Genomic DNA, 21,538 nt, shown 5'->3' with positions numbered 1-21,538 from the left:
TGTAGTAAATATGCATTGAATAGTAACTGACATTAAGAGTTAGGATCTATGGATGTGTATACTCATCCTGTCCTTTATGAAGTGCTTGAAGATATTTTTAGAGACTATTTTTTATTGCCAGTTCTACTTTTCTTAGGATTGTTAGGTTAGATGATGATAGAGCTTCCTCCAGAAGTGTGGGTTTTCTAGGTGCAATCTTCTGTAAGGCACTCTTAAGACTTTCCTGAGCTAGATGCACATGGGAAGATTCAACAGCATTCATCTCCACTCATTTGTTTGTTTATTTGAGTGTTATTTAAAACTGACATTTAAACAACCGACAAATTTATATTTTGAGTTCTACTTGCCTAGAGCAACCACAAGTTTGTATATATGTGCTGAAATTAATATTAACAAAAATTTTGCTTTGTATCAATGCGTAATTAGTTACTGAATCAAATACACATCTGCTGAGCAATTGTGTATGCTAGAAAAAACTCCTTGATCCTGAACTATTTCTCCCAGTAAGCCCATCTTCCTGTTATGCATTTAAAAAGCAGCTAAAATATCACAGAATTATTATTTATATTTTAGATTGATGTGTTTTACTATATTTACACTTTGGTGATTTCCTTGATGGAAAAACTTAAGTTTTCATCACCTAAGTGGCTTCTAAATGAAGTGAAGTGATTAGGTGATTTATAATCACCTGGTGAAGTGATTTTTAAATGAGATCAGTTCAATAATATTGCAATCAGTTTTGTGTACTTGATACCAATGTGCCACACAGTGTATATAGAAGTACAGAAAATTTAGTAATGTTGTAAATTTTGTTTAATTAGCAAAAATGCTTTCCATTAAATACAGTAGTATTTTTTTAGTAGAAAGTGTGAATAGGATGTAAATTCAAAAGCTTTAGCACTTAAGCTTGCTTAATTTTATGCACATCTGTACCCAGTACAAACAAGTTGGTTTAGCTTGTGTAGCACAAATATTAAATTTTATTTTTGAAAAATTTAAGAATGTATCACAATTTGACCAATAGATGAATGATACATCTTCTTAGGTTACTGCTGATCAACTATAATCTGTACTGGATTTTTTTCAGAGGGACTTCCTAAGTGGGATCCTTCATCACTTTCTTAATTGTGTGAAGGAAAAAAGAAGCATAATGTTGTACTTTATGTTATTTTCATGCTTGTCCTTTTAATAAGCATGCTTTTGGAAAATGTGCCTATGTATTTAAACTGCCAGAGGATTTGTAGCAAAGCCAGGGCTCTGCATAGGGAACTATGCTGCAATTTTTAAAATAAGGCAAAACAAAATATATGATAGAACTAAATATTGAGTTCTTACTGTACAAAGTAAATTAAACAGCTATATATGAGAAAGATACTGTCTGTCCTCTAAGGACTTTATCGTGCAATTGTTTTAATGGCCATGGACAACTCAGTACTCTCTCCTTGGTTTTCTTACTACTGCAGTAATTCAAAAAGTATTGCAAAATTCATATTCAAAAACAATGCTGGACACAAAGTATGGCACATCTGTTCTATTCCATTGTTCCCTAACATACAAATTAAGACATGAATTGAGTTTCATGTCAAGAGAATGTAATTTGTGTTGAATAAACTGAAAACAAACCACATGAAATTAGATTCCTAAATAAAGAGTTGGGTTCCTAATGGAGAGTTAAATAAAAATACTCAAAGCAATAGATGCCAAAAACTTTTCAAGTAGGAAGCACAAGATAAATATGCGATTGCACCAACAGAGTAACAGAGCACTTGAAGCTGATTGGAAAAGCACTTCAAATAGAAGTGCAATCCTCTGCTTATGGATTTGATAACACATTACAGCCACTTCTGTGTACAGATCTAAAACACAAAGCTGTTCCTCTGCAGAATAAAGCAGATGCTTACCTTATCATTACCTTATTTGCTTTCAAATAAAGAATAAGAGCACAGCATGTCTCTACAGGAGATGCATCTGGGAAATTGATCCTTCATTCTTTTAATTTCCTCTGACAAATTTTACATTTCATTGTAACAAAAAGTACAAAGAATATTTTGAAAATAGCAGAGTACAGCCAGCATTGTTTTAAAAGCTTCCTCCTCCACACATTTACAGGCCTGAGAGAACATAACATAACTTTGAGAACCTTTAGGTGTCATTGACTGATGACCTGAAACTTGACTGATGTATTTGCATCTGGTAAGGATTAGGTGCTTAATCACACCACTCTAAACAGATCAGATTCTTGTGTTCACAATTCTGAAGACATTAAAAAGTTATCTTCAAAACACTAATCTTTAAAACAGCTGAAAAAATTTGCTGGATAAGAAACAATGTAGTAACTGTTTAACTGTTTTTGTAATAGATTCACTGCTAAATGACTGCAATATATTGACCTGCAAACTGCTTGTTTGCAGTTAGAAGAAAATGTCTAGAAATAATATAATCAGTAATTGGAAATAGAAGATCTGTTCGTAAGAAGTAATCTTTACATTACTTTATGATGTTAATTTTTTAAAAACTAAGATTCAAAATATAAGTAAATGATATGCACGGTTCATTGCTTTATCTGGCACTTGCAGTAAAATGGGGAAGTCTGTAAAAAGCTTTGTGTTTCATGTAGTCAATTATTCTTCGTAGTTTAAAATAACAATGTAGGGAAAAAGTAATTTACTCTATGGCAATGAGATTGTTTAACACCATGAGTTTCAAGCAATAGAATTTAAGAGATCGTTTTTAGAAAGACACCAACTTTGCCATTTTAAATGTTTTATTGTGTTTTTATTGTATTATCATTATGCAGTTGTTCTTGTAGGCTATTCTCCTGTTTAGGGTAAACTGGTATGTGACATTTTGATTCAAAGACCAACTAGGTGTTTTTTTTTTAAACATTACTGCTATATTTTCAATAGGCCTTTAAAAATTGATACCAACAGGAATATAATATGTTAGAATACAACATCCACACACCTTTTTTAAAGGGTAAGTTCTTCTAAAGTCCCCTGCCAATTCTTATGCAAGTCCAGCAAATAACAGATATTGTGTAGATCAGGGATGCTTTTCAGAGCAAACACTTTGAAAGTTGGTTATAAAAATAGAGGCATTTATATCTTTAACCTGATACCAGAAACTGGCATGGCAGCAAGATAGACATGTGTGCAATGTTTCAGTGACTAGGCATGGCATACTGAATCTTGCAGTTCAGTAAAACAGTATCAGAAGTTACTCCTCTGGATGGCTGGCATATATTTTGCTTTTTCACCCAGTGGTAAGAGACAGAGCTGGTTTCTTGCAAATACACTGTACTGCAATTGCAACTGTCTGTGCTTCAGTCACATAAGTTTAGAAATCACAGACATCTCACAGACACTGCTGTTAAGAAAGTGGGAAAAATATTACCAGAAATAAAGTTCTGTCTTATGGACAAAGTGAAAATTGCCAGGAATTTAGCTGATTGAGACTTTGGAAAATATTTAGCTAAAAAAAAGTGGAAAGAAGAATCAAAAGCACTATATAGTTTAGATAGGTTAAGACAAGATAGATATAGCTGACTGTTTGCAGCTGGCAGTTGGAGTTTCTTAACCAAAGGAAATTAACTATGTCATCTGTCTGGATAAACACAGTATAATATTAAACACTAGCAGAAGTGTTAATAGAACAGAAGAATAGAAGTGTAGAATAGAAGTGTTAATATTAATCTCTGGAGAAGATGGAGATTAGAAGAAATAAGACAGAAAGAGGAACTACTGGGCTGAAAGGAGGTTGATGATAGCAGTCTGTAGGAGTTGATTTTGGGACAGGCTGATTTCATATTACCATTACCAATTTTGACATTACTTTTAAGGATGGGCCACATAGCAAAAGTTGGAAGGCTTGTTCAGCAAAGAGTTGGATTGTTATGCAGAAAAAAAAACATTTGATTTGTTTTTTAGGGGTAATAAAAATGGCATAATTTTTAAAAAGAAATGTATACCACATTTCCTTCCCATGAAAAATAAATGTGGAAACCTGAGGACTCTGACTTAAAGAAGACTGAGGAGGAAATTAGGGGACAGCAGAGTGACTGTGAGCTACAGCGTCCACCCTCTGTAAAAATGCAAGTGCATTAGAAGAGAGGATCCCAGTAGAAGTTTTAATCCCACTGTATCAGGATCCAGTGAGACTTAATGTGGAATATTCTGTATGTTTCCAGTTACTAATATCCAAGAGAGGCTAAGGAAAACTGTAACAAACAGGACAGGATCAACAGAGAATGGAAAATCTCTTTTATGAGAAAAGAATAAAACTAAGTTTAGCTAGAAAAACAAGGTCTGAGATTTGTTCATGATTCTGTATCCCATCAAATGGATATTCACTAGCCAGGGAAATAGGTTTTAAATCAGAAAAATATTTCAGCACAGAATGAATAGATATGACAAAGGGAAGCTCATTGAAACTTTATTACTATGTAAGAAAACATTTGGGAATTTTCTGGCAGGAGCAGTGGCGCCAGGAGAATAAATTTTTTTAAAAAAATCATAAGCCTATATGGAATGCAGTGAGTTTACAGAAGGAATTATATGTTTAATGCTTGTAACAGCAAGTGAACAAACCCAGTGAAGTCCAGGCTACTGGGTTATACCTGCATAGTAGCATAATACTGTTGGAAGTCAAATACAAAATAAATGCACCTCCTGCCACAGTCAGAACTGTACTTGCTGTGAAACTACTATAGAACAGTATCCCTTCGAATTACATGTCTGCTTAGCTGCTGTGTGATCATTCTGAACCAAGAAGTTCATTTTCTTGTGTTGATGTTGACCTTCATGAAGGATTTTCCTGAGAATAATAGCTTGGGAGAGAAGATTCTCTTTGCTTGCACACAATTCTGACTTTACAGATTGAAAACTGTGAAGGCCTCAACTGTGCAAGTACTAAAGTAGTGTTTTTCTAAATACTGTGTTTTCTTTAACTTCAGTAGGCACCTTCACTATAAGTGCAGTGTGTAGTGTACCCAGGGTCAAATTTTAATGTTGTATTATAAATGCTGCTTCAAGCAGAGTATTAACAAATGGTGGTAGCTCTGGTCACAATTAGTAACAATGCATTCCATTCTTCCTTCTGTTATCTTTAACTTTTCTCTCTCCTTTTATATTAGTAAATTATGTAATTAATAGAATTTCCTACACAGTTCTGTATAAAACAATAGGAACTTTTTACATCCTTAAAGTCTGTAATTCTCTGGTTGTAGAAGCCTTCATATACAAGTGTTCGGTAACAATACTAAGGAAAGAAACGTACAGCTTTTCCTGTAATTCTGACAAAGTTAAAGACATGATTTCTTCTTTTGTCATTATCTTCTTTTATCATTACAATGCTAGGTACTTCAGTGATAGCTGTCAGTTCTTGAAGAATTTTGCAATTACAAAGTTAAGAAGTAGCATCAATTTGTTGATTTAATTCTGGGGCTACCCACCAGAGACAAATATATGGTAGGAGTAGTTTTGGCAAAATGTTCCTGACTTAAATGGATGAGGTTACTTCTGAAGGTCCTTCTAGCTCTTTTTTTATGAATGTGTAAGAGAGACAGGGTAGTAATTTTTTTACTGAAATAAAATTTTCTTGTGATGTTTCCTGTTTATTTGATTTTCATGTATGTTAAGAGAAGAAGAAGCAAAGCAAACAACAATGTATAGGTTATGAAAAAGCCTTTTTGGAGGGCTTTTTTTGGTATGCTTTATAAATCCTTTTGGGTTATCATGCTTTTTACTTTAAAAAAATAATACTAATTAAGAAAAAATGTTTGTTGTAAAATATTATGATATACTATAAAAATTGGTATTAAAATCAATTACTATTTTGCTTTGGTGAGACAAGAAGTAAATCCTGTATTAGTAAAAGCAGATTTTGGATACGTTTAAGATGCAACGGTTAAAATGCAAATAAGAAGTAAAGGTAAGAAAACAGTTTCTTACTTGCTATATTTGAAATGTGCCAAAATGTGCATTTATAGCAAACTTGTGTACATACACATGAAAAAGTCCTATTTTTGCCATTCCTTCTAAAGTTATTTTTCAAATTTGACGTGATAATAAATTGTCTTAACCTTTTCACAGTTTTTTGATTGTTCAGATGGTGGATGTTTTTAATGTTTCTCTTTTTCCTTATATTTTTTTTAATACTAGTATCCACCTTTAACCTCTCCAGTTCCTGAATTCCTCAAAACTCCCCCTACAATCGAACAACAGGTTACATGGTCTACAGCTACAACCACCGTGACCACAAATACTGTATCTGCAGCAAAGCCTGGGCCAACATTAGTGAAGGTACATATCTAATAGAATGGCATCTGAAGACTTTTCTTAATCTGTTTTGTTTTCTAATGCTATATTTAATGAAAAAAAGTGAATAATGTTACAGTGCCTATAACCAGCAACAACTGCTGTCAGTGTTCAGGAGAGCATACTGTGCTGTTGACTGAAAGATTTGGTATGCTAAGATCAGCTATTAACCACGTGTAAGGACTGGCTCATTATTTCAGGAGGTCTTACAATACAGTTGACCAAAATTTTCGAGCAGAATTATGTGCTACATAAATACTGAAGTTTTTCAAAACGCATAGAGAAATACAAAGAATAGATTTTTGCAATGTTGATTTTCTATTGGAGAAATTCATATTCTAATCTAGTTTTGTACAGGGAATACTTTAACAGGAACAGAGGCAACTACATTGATAAGCTATGTGTAGCCATACTAGTGAACAGCATTGTTCCTTTTCCACAACTATTTTCATAGTTCATTTACTGTATGAGCATAAAGCCCCATTAAGTTACTGTATCCTTGCATTTGAAGATCGGAAAAGTGCACTTAATTCTTTCTTTTGAACTGACTTAGCTAGCAGCATGGAAAACATTTCAAATACAATTAGAAAATGGTTTATGTTGAACAATGTCTATTATTTCCATTCAGCAACTTTGCCAAAGGTCTTCGGCTGTGTAGTGATTATATATATGTATATGTAGACTTCTACCTAACTACATGGAACTAATTCTCAGTTAAATTTATGAGGATGGCTTGTAATAGGCAATTTGTAGTATAAATTTGGAGTTACCTAGTGGAATCTTTGGATTTATCTAAGCTTATGCCAGCTTACCTAATTGCAGGACCTTAATGAAAAATTTAGATATCCCCAAAACAGGCTACCTTTGTAATAACTCTGCATGGATCAATGCAGGATTTCTGCTTTGATACCTTCTGTATGACTAGGTAACTGCCTTTAACTTTTCACTCAAAATAATTTCAAAGAGCTTTAAAGGAAGAGGGTTTTACCATATGTGCAGGTATTGCTGATAAAAGGGTGCTGAAAGTTCCATTAAAGTAATACTGTAATATTTAGGACTGTCTGTCTGTGCTTTTAATCTAGACCTGTAGGTACTGACCTGCAATCCAGGCGGAGTTTAAGGTAGTAGCTTTTCCGTGTATGACGTGCTAAGTGGCTTTGGACTTCAATCTTTAAGAAGAATGTCTCTTTATAATGACAGGTCATGATTAGCAGAATCCTTTAGCTTCATTTGTGCCATCTGTTAACAGAATGTTCACATATTATGATAAGTATATTTAGAACACATATATATCCAATTATTATCATATTTCACATATTAGAACAACTAATTTCTGATAGCCCCCTTCTTGTGCACACAGTATAAAACAGCTCGAGTACATTAACTCTTCAAGGATGGTGAGAAATGCTTTTCATTGGGGTTGCAGATGTATTTGGCAACTCTCTTTGAAACAAACACATTGCTGTATACTTTATATCTTGAATAACTGCTTGCTGCTGTGATAGTTGTTTCAATCTTTTCCATCCATAAATAGCAAAGCCACCCAAAGAACCCAAATGATAAGTATCGGAGCAAGAAATGTAAGGAACCTAAGCCAAGGGTGAAAAAATTGAAGTATCATCAATATATTCCACCTGATCAGAAAGGTGAGAAGAACGAGCCACAGATGGACTCCAACTATGCTCGTTTGCTACAACAGCAGCAACTGTTTTTGCAGCTGCAGATCCTGAGCCAACAACAACAACACTACAACTACCAGGCAATTCTACCTGCACCGCTGAAGTATGCGAAGCTCTGTTTGTATTTTCTAAGTGTCCTTTAACAAAGATTATATATATAGTAGTTGCAGACTTTTTGCCTTAAAAGTAGATGTGTTTTGCAAATGTTAATCGACAGTTGGAATCCAAGAAAACTTAAATGGCATCAGTGTGGTTATTATTTAACCTCATTTAACAGCAAAGTGATGAGGTAGTTCTCTTCTTAAAATACTCTTGAAGTCTGATAAGCCTATAACAGTCCAAGTTATTTTTAGTTTGATGTGGAAATCAAATCTCCTACCTGTCAGATGCATGTTTTCCAACCAGAGGCATATGTGAAAGAAGCTCAAAGGCATTTATGTGAAAGCCAGAAAAAAATGTCACCGTTTTCTTTCAAATTTGATAGAGGTATGCAGAGCAGAAGAGAAACATATAGAGACAGTGGCTTTTACAAAGACAGGTACTATTTCAGTGTTTTTATTGTCTTCTTACATCAATTGCATAAGCCACCTTTGCTGCTTTCAAGTAAAAAGTCTTTACATTAGGTGAAATTGCCTATTCTCTATAGCCTCATTGCTAATGCTTATATGAACTCTGTCAGTGTTGATCTTAAGCACTTTCAACTCTGAGAAGTGTACTCTCTGATTTATAGCTAGAAGCAGTCAGAAAAATAATTATTAGCAAAAGAGAAGCTGACTGTCTGCAGAGTTTCATTCTTGCCATCTAAGACCAGCATTTTTTTCCTAGAAGTGCTCCTAGTGTAACATGCCAGAGTTAGTCACAACCTTAAATTCAAGTGGCTTTCAACTTTTTTTAAATTGAGTTCTTGCTGAGTTATTTTTCCTCAGCAAGTGAGGCTAGAAAAGTAGAAGATACCATCTGTGGTTATATTTATAATTACCATGTATCCTAACATTTGGACTAGAGATATTTGTGCCTGCTTCCCCACGCTTCTTATGTTCCATTTACTGACATTTCAGAAATGTTTCCTCATAAATCACTTGAAAGAAATAAAGAGCTGATTTATGGTATCCAATGTAAATGGTGGCATTTTTAAGTTTTTTACAATTATTTTGAGATCCTTGTATGAGATTCTTTTTATGGGAGTACAGCTGACTCAAAACGCATCATCTTCAGAGGAAACTGCCTTCCAATTGGTCCTTATTCTGTCTCTATGGACACTGGACCTGTATGTAGGGTTGATCCATACAGTTCAACATTTTTTTTATTATTATTTTTTTTTTAAGCTGACACAAACAAAAAAGTAACTGTTTGCCCTAGTTGATGATGAATTTGTATAAACTGATCTTGCAGTCCACGGTATCCTTCGGGGATAGCGTGATAATAGTAAGAACTATGAAGCTTAAATTTGTATGTTTAACTACAAATAAAATATCAACATAATATTCTCTATATGTTTTATTTTCTCTGTGCTGTTCTATTAAAAATGTTTTATGTTAGTCATGTTAAATGTGTATTTATGAATAATATTTAATATGTAATAAATATGTATTTTATATATTAAGTTGATAGATGCTAGATTCAGAATCACAGCTTCCTTATTGAAAACAATATATAAATATATATATGTAATATATATTTAGCACTAACATTATTGTCCCCATTTTTCTTATCACTTGAAGGCCACTGAATGACAAACAGAATAACAATGGGAATACGCCACTGAATACTTTGAACAACAATACACAAACATCAGCTGCCAACTCACCAAGACAAAACAGTAATATTCCTAGCAGGAAACCAGGACCTCTACCATCAAGCTTGGATGACTTGAAGGTAATAAATAAATAAATAAATAAATGTCTATTCTTAAACATCAGTAGAGGTCATTTCATGGAAATTGTTATTGTCAAGAATAAGCCTGGATATTATTTAACAAGGAAAAGTGTATTTTTCTCTTAACTGCTTAGAATAGAGCTGTGAAGTTTTCATACCTCTTCTGGACTTAAAATATTTGTTTTGATTTAGCCTCCTCACAAGCGCATACTCTGACAATGACATCTCTTTCCCAAAGAATTAGAAGAGGACAAAGAATTTCAGACATTGTATAAGTATGTAATTTGATGGTAGCTTTGTTAAACTGTGAGGTGTACTTCATGTCAAATTTCCCTCTGGTGGATTTTAACAGTGGGACAGTAATTTTAGTATATCAGTGAAGAGGTTTAGTTAAGCAATAAAATTGAAAAGATGTTCTAATAAATATTAGAGGGCTTACTGGTATAAAGCCTACGTGCAAATAACACTACTAAGAGAGAAGAGAAAATAGAGATTTTCTCATCAGAGTTCAGCACATTATCTGAAAATGAATACTAAATTTCAGAAAAGCTTGAAGTTATGAATAACTGTAGACTCTTTTTAAATTCTAGTGTGAATGTACCGCATACAATTCTTCCTTCCAAAAAACTTTAACAAGGATTAATACTGTGAGGGACCTAGTGAAAATGAAATCTGAAGAAAATTGGGGGCAGGAGTGAGGTTAGATTCAGATACTTTTCAATAGCTAGTACTCGTATGAGCTAAACTTGAGGAGTAGGGACATCTAGTGGGCAGTTCATTTCTCTATTCCTTTACCAAGGCGTTGGGTTATTGAGAGGTGGTTATTTTTTAAAAACTTGAAGGAATAAAAGATGAGGTTTTCTGGAGAAGAGACTCTCAGGACAGTAATGCATTTTTATAAGATAAAGCTAATAATTCCATATTAAATAAGTCTACAAGATGCAATTCAAACTACAGTGTTTGAAATACGCTTTGGAATCTTTAAGTTACTAACTATTAAAGTATTAAGCCATGTCAGTTAATGCCTGATTTTTTTCTTTGCAAAGATTAAAGTTCTTCTCTCATCATTTCTGCATAATTTATTGGTACTCCTGCTAATGTGATAACAGTAACCTAAGCAATACCTGCTGCTGGTGGTGTTTTTAATACTGAGTCATCTAAATCAGTTCTGATAATTTAGAATTTAGAAATGCACTGCAGAAAAACTGAAAAGTTGGAATGCTATCTCAAGCAAGTCTGTAGGGAATACTAGATGGGGGCAGCCCAGAGGGAAGTTGATTATCATTGTTAGGTGGACAGATACTTAATATAAAATTGATGTGGTTCTTAGAAACTTGTTATGCACAGATATTTCCATGACTTTACTTCATTTCCTAATCATGAAGATCTTCAAAATTACAGACCAGCAAAGCACTGAAAGATTACTGAGATCACTCTACCTTAATTTCTTTTAGAGATAGGTGTTTATAACATATTTGAAGAATGGGATTAATTTACACTCAACACATTTGCACTCTATGTTGTCTGTAAGGATTGAAGATATTTTTCTATCAGAAATTAGATTAATTTTGACTGCTTCTGCTTTTTATATCTGTGAAAGAAACCCATTTAGCACACAGCTGTAACCATTCAATTGCTAATTAGAAAGAAAGCCTTTTGTGTTTGATATGTCTACTGAGCCATGCAAATGACCAGATAAATTTCAGGTAAAACACATCTACCTGTCTTGGTAGTGTGATAAAAGCGTTCAGCATGCTAGTATTCAGAGTTTTTATTTGTACTGCTGCCACCTTCTGCAGCTTTTCTTCAGAAGTTTTTAGCCCACAATTGAAGTTGTGCTTTCATTTTCAAATTTGTAATAGGTATGAAAATTCAGCGTAACTCTGCAACTATTCATTGTACAGCAACTGAACACTACTAAGGTTTTGGCCAGGTAACGACTGAAAGTAAGTTGCTGGTTGTGGAAATGTGCTCATGATCATGTACACTGTCAGAACCCAGAGGTGGAATAACTAGTGAATATGCTGAAAAATATATTTTCTTACTAAAATGTAATAAGGTAAAATATATATAAACAAATTTTATTTATTTATTTTACTATCAAACTTTATTTTATCTCAGGTAGCAGAGCTTAAAATGGAGTTGAAATTGAGGGGATTACCAGTGTCTGGAACAAAAACAGATCTTATTGAGCGTCTGAAACCATATCAAGATCTTAATAACAATGGAGTCACTACTACTAGCTCTGTTACAGTAACTACTACTACTGGGGCCACAGGTATCACTGGGGAAGTGGCTGTAGCATTTCCTGTTGCAACACTAAATAAAACAGTGGCTAATACGGTATCCAGCTTTCCTTCAGAAAAAACAACTACTGGACCTGGCTGCAAAGTGGTAAATGCTGAAAACATTAGCTCTCCTTTGCCTATATCTCCCTCTCCTTCAGAACAATCTAATCTAAGCACAGATGATACAAGTATGGCAGATACTTTCACAGAAGTGATGACCATGATGTCTCCATCCCAGTTCTTAAGTACTTCACCACTAAGAGCAAATACAAGTGATGATAATCAGAATCGCAGCAGTGGAAGCATCTCAAGCATGGAGTTTGATGTAGCAGAAAAGGACCGCAAGCTTCAAGAGAAAGAAAAACAGATTGAAGAGCTCAAAAGGAAACTGGAACAAGAGCAAAAACTTGTGGAGGTACTGAAAATGCAACTTGAGGTTGAAAAGAGGGGACAACAGCAACACTCTCAGACTTCTGGTAACTCAGCTGCTTTGGAACAGAAGCAATTCAGTGCTGCTGTCAAGGATGAAAATGCTCTTACTGACTGCTTGAGCACAAGCCAATCTGTATCTGCAGCTAGTCATTCTTTAGGACAATCGGTATACACTAGTGGCCAGAATCCAATTGCCAAAAAGGCAGTTGTTATCAAGCAGGAGATACCCGTGGCTAAAGCTGAACCTCAGAATGCCATTTCTCAATTTTATGTTAATCCCCAGAGGCAGCCACAAACTGCAGCTTTACTGACTACCCAAGGAACTGCACAACTACTCCTTCCACTATCTATCCAGGGACCGAATTCTACCACTTCAGTGCAGCTACCAGTTGGAAATATAAAGTTACAGGTATGAGTGTTTTCATTTTTCATCCTGCAAACTACATGTCAATATTTATCTATATTAATTTAATATAGATAGATAAATGTGCTGTTTGTAAGATTCACCGGTAATAATTAGTCTTGTTTTTGCTTTAGATAAAAGCTTAGTAACATTTATTAGCCAACCTGTTTATAACTTCTTCTAGTACTTGCTTTCTTTGTAATCTTGCAAAGAGTTTAGGCTTCCCAGACTCTCTTTCTTGAATAGTATTTGTCTTACTGTTGTGGTGGTTTTACCATGCTAGGCAGCTGAACACCACAACCGCTCTCTCACTCCCCCTCCTCAGATGAGGAGGGGAAGAAGTAAAGGAAAGAACAACTCATGGGTTGAGATAAGGATAATTTAATTAAAAAGGAAAAATATATATATATATATATTATTAAGGAAATATTATTATTAATTAAACAATTCAACTAAAGGGAAAAAAGGGAAAGGGGAAGAGGGAGGGGGGAAGGGAATAACTAAACGAAATAAGTAAAGGCTATGTGGAAGTGCAGAGGAAAGAAATTACTCTCTACTTCCCACAAATGAGCGATGCTTGACCACGTCCTTGAAGCAGGGCCTCAATGCACGTAGCTGGTGTTCAAGAGGAGGACAGACATTTTCACAACAAGCACCCACCCCCTCCCCTCTTCTTCCTTTTTCCACCTTTTATTGCTGAGTGTGGCATCATATGGTATGGAATATCCCTTTGGTTGATTTAGGTCAGCTGCCCTGGTGATGTTTCTCTCTCACTTTTTTGCCCACCCCCTAGGAGGGTCATGGAGAGTCCTGATGCTGTGCCAGCACTTCTCAGCAGCAGACACAACACTGGTGTGATATCACTGCTGCTCTAGCTACGAGTGCAGAGCACAGCACTGTATGGGCTGCTGCAGGGAAAGTTAACATCCCAGCCAGACCCAGTACAACTGTATACTGCTACTGCCTCTGTGCATGTGGTTTTAGATTTATACTTCCAAATTCCACCACTTTACGTCCAAAAGAAACAGCTTAAAAATCAGCATTTTATTTTGAGATATACCTATTTTCAAAATGTGTTCAAACTTCCTTGTGTGGTGAGGGCTCATTACATTTAAAAATGGGAATGCTAGATTATAGCGCTCCAGTGGAGTTATAAACAGAAACCATGGTTACACAAATATTATTACTAGGCTGATTATAAGGTAGTATCACTGAGAATAAATACAGCATAAACCCAAATAGGATATAAATGCAGAGCTATAAGATATCTGTCCAGGTTGAAACAGTTTAACATCGTGACCTGTGGTAGAATGAAGGATATACCTCCTCGTGGCACTGATATTGCCTGCTAACTGGATGAAATCCCCTGCAATCCTCATGGTTACTGTGCCAGCAAAGCACTTCTTCAGTGCCAGCGTGTGCTTGCTTTGGCATGTTGTGAGTCAGGGATTTGTGTTAGCATGTGTGCCATCACATTTAGCAACACATGTGAGGGCTCTAAAGTTCTGATTGGGCTGGACCCTACCATCTACAGTGTAAGAGCTACTCCTGGTAACTGCCCACCCAGACAGATCTTTGTCTAAATTGTTCTAGAATCCTGCTAGAATTCTCTAACAACCTTAAGCAGCTTGTTCCAGTATTTCACTTCACTGCTATTGCAGAAAGTTTTCCTAGCTTCCAATGCAAATGCTCTTTCTTAAAGTCAGACACGTCTTGCCTTTAAAAACTGCAGTGGTCACTAAAAGTACAACGATCTTCTTAAAACAACTTATATATGTGATGGAAGTCTTGTCATGTTGCATCATCAGTTTTGTCTTTCAGGTTACTGAAACACAGTTAATTCTTTCTTACTGGCTGTGCTCTCTGCATCTCCAGCTATTTTCATTGCTCTCTGCTGGACCCTCTCCAGTTTGTCTTTATCTTTTTTAAACTCTGGTACCAAAATAAACACTACCCTCTAGCTGGGAACTCCCCAGGACTAGACAGAATAAAAATATTTTGTCTCCTGTACACAGTTCTCATTGATACCTCTTAGAATAAATGCTACAGATATTCTGCATAACCTATAGAATAGCTTTTTACATCACGTAATTTACTGTGAGATACAAATAATGCAAATATTTTATCTTCGCCCTTTAGGCTCAATCACAAGCTGGAATACAGACCCCATCACAAATACCTGCTCCTATTCCTTCCTCTGGCCTGGGCCAGACAGCACCTCAGATGCATACTCCACAATCAAAACCAAACACCATCACGCAGCATGCACTTGGTCAGACCCAACAAATCAGAAAGGTTTGTGGATAGCAATAAGCATTAAGCGATGTACTGTTGTGTATTCTAATTCTAGGCAGTGTTTTTACAGTCTTTTTGGTCATGTGTGTCACATACAAATGATCAAGTCACTCAAGATCTCTGCACCATGTTTTTCTTGTGATAACATGGGCTAATAACTCATTCTCTTTCCAAAATTTCAATCCTTGTAGGACTGCATTTTCAGCTGCACATAAATATACAAGACTAAAGACTTTTTTTTTTTTTTGGTCTTAATGGTATTCTTAAGGCACACGCTCACTTTATTCTTCCTTATGCTTGGCACAAGCAATATACTAGCTATTCCAGTCAGTTTCTCCTATTCGCCACCAGCTCAAAATGGAAGATTCTGGTAGGCAGCTCTTCAGAGGAAGCTTTTATCTGTAACTACAGATCTTCGTTCATTTTCAGGAGTTCCTTCTAGTGCTCCTCCTTTCCTTGTTGATTTCATCCTTACTGATGAAGAAAGCTATGGAGTCAGATACTGGGGACAGCAAGTCCAGTGAGTCAAAAACCCACTATACCTAGGATACTTCTCTTAGAGAAATGCAGGGAACGATGCAGAGAGAGATCCTGCTCTTCCTCTATATCCAATACTATCAGCCCTGAAAGTTCCCATTCCAAAATGGATGTTTATCAGCACTAGATGCACAGCTCTGAGTGCCAATCCAGTCATGTTCCTATGGTAACTGATACCAGCACCAACCACCACAAAAGAAATAGCTTTCTCTTCCTTTGAGCCACATCCAGAAACCAAGAGATTGGTTTGGCTTCGTTATCAGTGCTGTGGTCTCTATGGCTTCTATGACTTCAGAGAACAAGGTTTTCCTGACTGCCCCAAAGAAAGATAATTTAGAAACTATTAAAATTTCAAAATGAGGAGGGTAATTTTGATGGTAATTTATATAACTGCCACTCTCTAGACAGCTTGCTAGTAAAGGGGAACACAGCTAAATGAGCATCATCATTCTCCAGGCTGCTGGGTAAAGCTGTTTAATGGGCAATGAGGTTACCCTACTGAAGTCAAAACTGACTGACACATACCCAAAAAGCAGACTTCCTCCAGCCTGTCTGGCATTTGGTAAGGGGCTAACCTTATTTTGGTAATTTGACAGTTCCCCTATAGAAAATTTCCAGTCATCCTCAGGCATATACTTGGGCCAGAGACTGGCAGTTTGCTTCACTTGCTATGAAGGACTTCGTGGAAGTGATTGCAGGAGATACCCAGGAGTTGTACCCTCTGTTTTTTCCCCGTTCAGTACAGTTGCCATGGAGAACACCGTGCTGGATCACTCCAGCAGGCTTCAGCCTGCATCTGGTGGTGCTAGAGCTGAGCAGCCGGCCTGTCCTGCTGGTCTGCTCACATTTACTGCAGTTCCTTACACAGGAAACCAGACAGTGTAACTGCATGATTTTTTACATCAGAATGGAAAACACCAATGTAGTACAATAGATCAAGACAGTTGTAATATGCATTCAGCATTAGTTCTACCTGATCGCTGTTTGCGTTTCTGAGTCTTAGGTGTTTCAGCAAGCAGACTGGGCCATTCCAGCTAATGAACTGTGAGTAATGCTGTTTGTTAACTTAACATTTTTAAGTGAAGTTAGTCTTCCTGATAACGATCACCTCCATCAACAGTTGTTTTCTAGAATTAGTTTCCCTCAAATTCCTCCAGACTTTCTCAGGCAGCTCAGATTTTTATGCAAGCCAGCTGATTATTCCACTTGGATGCTGCTACATACTTGCGGTGTCTCTCCACATTCTAGCTACCAAGTGGCCCTGGTTCCTGGGTTAATTCAGGAATAAGGAGATCCTTCCACAGTTTTCACACAGGTGATCCACATGGCCAACAAACTGTGTTAATCCCTCTCAGACCAGACCTCATTTGGTATTCAGGCTGCACTCCACAGAGCTTTTCCTAACCTTATCTCCATCCCTGATAACAGATTTGTCACACCTTTGTCACAAAGGTATCTGGGAATGAAACTGAATTAACAGTCATGCACTCAGATTGCCTCATACAAAAGGACTGAAGGCATGTTCTGTGAGGAGAGGCTGAAGGCACATGGGTTGCCCGGTCAGGAGGAGAGGAAGCTGAGCAGCGGCTTCATGGCTCCACAGCTCCCTGAGGAGGGGAAGCGCAGAGGGAGGTGTTGGTCTCTTCTGGGAACCAGCAATGAGACACAGGGCATGGCTCAGACCTGTGCATGGGGAGGGTCAGACTGGGCACCAGGAAATACTTCTTGCCTGGGAGGGTGGGCTTCCTAGGGGGTGGTTGGTGCCCCATGGCCATCAGTGGTCACAAGGCACATGGATAATGCCCTCAGGAACATGCTTGAACCTTTGGTCAGCCCTGAAGTGCTCAGGCAGTTGGACTTGGTGATCTTTGTAGGTCCCTTCCAACTGAACTACTCTATTCTCATTTTTATCGGGCTATAAGGTGGTTCATTGTAGTGACTACCCACTAGGTGGGGAAGTTATGCACAATGTATTAAACTGTTCCATACTCTTTTGAATGTATATCAGAAAAATTAAATTACACTACATCATGCTTCCTGGAAGATCACAGGAGAATATTTTACTTATCAGGGATGACTAAAGCATGCCATGGCACAAAGTTTCTTTAAAAGAATAATAGCTCTAGATTTACATATTAATCCACTGGAGGGAAGAACAGGTACAGATAACATCCCCTTAACAGGGAATTTAAGCAAGGATTTTAAAAAAAAAAAAAAAAAGTCTTAAACTTCATTAAATGTCATTTACCCAATATTATTAACTATTAAAAATACTAAGACTGATATATTAATCCTTTACAGGTTTTTCCACCTACCACATCCAATACAGTATTTTCCTATCAGACTGCACCAGTTACAACACCTTCACAATCTTTTATTAATAAAACATCAAATTCTAACATTCATACTGGCAGCAATCAGGCTCCGTCTGTGCAGAATGGACCTGCTACTCCTAGTAAGGTAAGATCAGTCCAGCTACACTCCATGAAGTTCACTTTTATATTAATCATCTTAATGTGTGACTGTATATATTGCAGTTCTCTCAAGGAGGAGTAATGTTTTGTATGTTTTAATGATACACGTGTTTATGTATCATGTGTGAGAAAGTAAAAACTTGTTTTATCCCTCATGTTATACTATTGTTGTTTGTAAATATTTAGATTGGTATGGCAGAATACTATAGTCTGTACAACATGATACATCTCAATTCCATTAAAATGTATGTTTAGACTTTTTTTTTTTTTTAATTTTATGCAGCCTGGCTCTCCTTCTCAAGCCCAGCCTTATATCGTTCAGCAATCTCTCTTCAACAACACAGTATCCAAGACAAAAGACCCCCCCCGTTATGAAGAGGCTATAAAACAGACCCGAAATATTCAGACATCTCACCGTGAGGTAGTTACTTTTGCTTGTTTAGTTGATTAAAAGTATTTTGTTTCTTCAGAATTATCAAACTCTTAGTTTATTGCAGTTTTTTCTTTGGCATCAAGATTTTCTAATGTACTCTTAATATTCTCATAACTGTATTTAACTGCAGGATTCATGGTTTTTTGATGAAATTAACAGATATGTAAGTAAGTCTTAGGTTATCCAGCTGATGATAAATATAATCGGGATAACACTGCTATTGCTACTAAACAATAACTGACATTCAGTGGAATTATTTCAAGGATGTATGATACCCAGATTTCAGACTTAGAAAGTACATTGAAAAGTACTTTCCCAAACTAAGGAACCTTGAGGAAAATGCGTGCATGAGTGTGTTTATACGTACATACAGAAACATATACACAGTTGAACACACATGCTTGCTTGAAAGGAGGCTTTATTTAGTGAGCTTGGTGAATAATCCTACAGGGTGCTTTGTCAGTTTACTGTGATATCCTTCAGGTTGGAAGAAAGTTGCAAACAAAGCTAATGAGCATCCCTAACTTCATGCATTTCAGAATTATCCCAAAAGAGATAACTTCATATTGACTTTGTATTGTGTGCTATTTTTGTGGTGGCAAGCACTCAGACAGAAGCATGAATATCTAATGTCATTTAATATGTTACTGGCATGTAAAAAGAAAAAAAAAAAGGTACAAACTGTATCGTATATGATGGTTATTCACAAGTTGTCTCTTAGAGAAAACAGTTCAGGGTGTACCCCTATAGTCTAGTTGCTATTCTGAATATTCCCCTTCTGCAAAACAGGGCTAGCAATTCCCCTTCTTATCCCTAGTTCTCTGCATGTCTCTTTTAGGTTACCTTCATGAAAGTGTTGCTTTTCATATTTTTTTTTTTTCCTATTCCTTTGTACTGAAACCAACCAGAGGAATTCTACAAGTATCTCTCCAAACTCTTTCTCTATTATCTAGACTGACAATTTCATAAGAAGAATTTTGGGCTTGATCATAGGTTAGTACTTAGGTACTACTTAGAGAGGCTAGGATCAATCAGCTTAGAAAAATACTACATGAAAAAGAATAACCCTTTTCTCCTGCACTACAGATTTCCAGTGCACACAGTCAGCAGATGGATGATCTTTTTGATATTCTCATCAAGAGTGGAGGTAAGCCAAGTAACATCTGTGTGATAGAGAGATTTAAAACCTCATAATAAAAACTCAGTACTGTAATCAATAGATTGAAAGGAAAGAATTCTGCCAGTGACAGGAGGTATCCAGTCTGAATGAAGTGATTATTCCTGAAAGTTTGTGTTAATTACCTATAAACGAAAACATTTGCTAAAACACATACAGTCAAGCAGCTGTGGAACTTCTCTTCTTGCAAATTAGCCCAGGCAGACTTTCTCTGTAATCCACGCAGTATTCAAGTGATTAAAATAGGACCTTGCATTAGCAGAGACATACTTTATAAAGATTGAAAAAGTTGCACAAGTCTATATTATACTGATATTATACCATAAAAACAATAAGGGAAGAACAAAAGCATGTTGATACTACTTGTTTTCCAGTAGTCTATCTTTGATATTTAGAGCTGGTAACACAGGGTTATATTTAATGAAATGTTATGTATGAACTACATAGAGACATTAATGAGCAACATCTTTCTATGTTAGTTAAAATAAGACAGTTATCAGTAAGGAAGTGAAATAACCAAAGCAATATATAAAGTAGCTTTGCAGTTTATACAGGAGGCTTTTAGGCATAATTAGGCTTTGTAGACTAAGATGCCATTAAATACTGGGAAAAGTTCTGGTGCGAAGCAATTCAATTAACTTAATGTTTTGTACTACTGTCTTGTAAAGATCTTGACAGCAGTGAATGCCAGGACATAAGTGATTTGATTGTAGGCTATGAGGAGATTTTAGCCATATTCTAAACATCCAAGTATTTTTCTCTTTTTCAAAGCAAATTGCAAAGTCAGCTGAAGAAAATAGAGTAGACAGTGACAGTGTAAGATAAGTGGCTTGCGCAGTGAGCAACTCATACTAAGTTTACAAATGCTTTCAGTGCTCTTATTAAAACATTGCATCAGTAGTTCGAAGAAGCTGTACCTCTGAAACAGAGGATGTATGAAACATTAGCATGCTTATTTAAGTATTTGCTTCAAATACAGCATTACTAAACCTATTTGATTTTAAGGTAGCATCTGCTCTGTATTTGCCAAGTTGCCACAAAAAGCAAAAACATTTTCTGATTGTCCTTATGAAAAAGGAAATAAGTATTCAGGGCTATTGCACTTACATTGCAAGTTCTACATTGAAAAATTTTTAGTTTATTAATGTACTTTAGGAGATTGAGAAGGTTAATTTCCTAATGTTTTGCCTTTACTAAGCAATCATTTTATAGATGCTCTCACACAGATATAAGAAATGTACATTTTCCTTGGAAAATGTTACAAAATATATGGTCAAGTGCATTTTTGTTGGCAGAAACATCATCTGTGCTAGAGGATTTATTCACATATTTTTGTCTATCAAACATTCTAGACCTAATCTTATTTTTGGACTCCATTCACATGTAAGAATTAATTGGAACTTACCGTGCTTTATTTCCTTTTACTGTTATTACCACTAAATTACTCTTCTAGACAGAAGAGTAGTTTTCAAATTCTAGAATCAGTTATGAATACATCCTAATCACATTAAATGATCTCTTAGACTAATTCATCACAGCAGACACAGTATTAAACAGGTATGGAATTGAAAATTGGTTCAGATACTCTTTCCTATGTAGGGAAATAGATGGTTCTCTAATTATCCTAGTTA

The 21,538-nt window shown here is 35.9% G+C and overlaps 1 protein-coding gene across 9 annotated transcripts in view; it reads left to right on the top strand.

Annotated features, from left to right (window-relative positions):
- The window catches only part of MRTFB (myocardin related transcription factor B), an 88,564-nt gene that overhangs the window by 61,295 nt on the left and 5,731 nt on the right, over positions 1 to 21,538 (top strand). For 8 of the 9 annotated variants that reach the window (XM_035339653.1, XM_035339649.1, XM_035339646.1 and 5 more), the window contains 8 exons: positions 6,159 to 6,299; positions 7,849 to 8,096; positions 9,715 to 9,868; positions 11,990 to 12,997; positions 15,131 to 15,286; positions 18,125 to 18,283; positions 18,581 to 18,718; positions 19,817 to 19,877. In XM_035339653.1, coding sequence (XP_035195544.1) covers positions 6,159 to 6,299; positions 7,849 to 8,096; positions 9,715 to 9,868; positions 11,990 to 12,997; positions 15,131 to 15,286; positions 18,125 to 18,283; positions 18,581 to 18,718; positions 19,817 to 19,877 — 2,065 coding nt within the window. The remainder of the gene's footprint in view (positions 1 to 6,158; positions 6,300 to 7,848; positions 8,097 to 9,714; positions 9,869 to 11,989; positions 12,998 to 15,130; positions 15,287 to 18,124; positions 18,284 to 18,580; positions 18,719 to 19,816; positions 19,878 to 21,538) is intronic. The other variant, XM_035339655.1, reaches the window with a different exon arrangement.

This window comes from Oxyura jamaicensis, chromosome 14 (genome assembly GCF_011077185.1).
Source record: "Oxyura jamaicensis isolate SHBP4307 breed ruddy duck chromosome 14, BPBGC_Ojam_1.0, whole genome shotgun sequence".
Classification (NCBI taxonomy): Eukaryota; Metazoa; Chordata; class Aves; order Anseriformes; family Anatidae; genus Oxyura; species Oxyura jamaicensis.
This window is presented reverse-complemented; position numbering and strand designations above follow the sequence as displayed.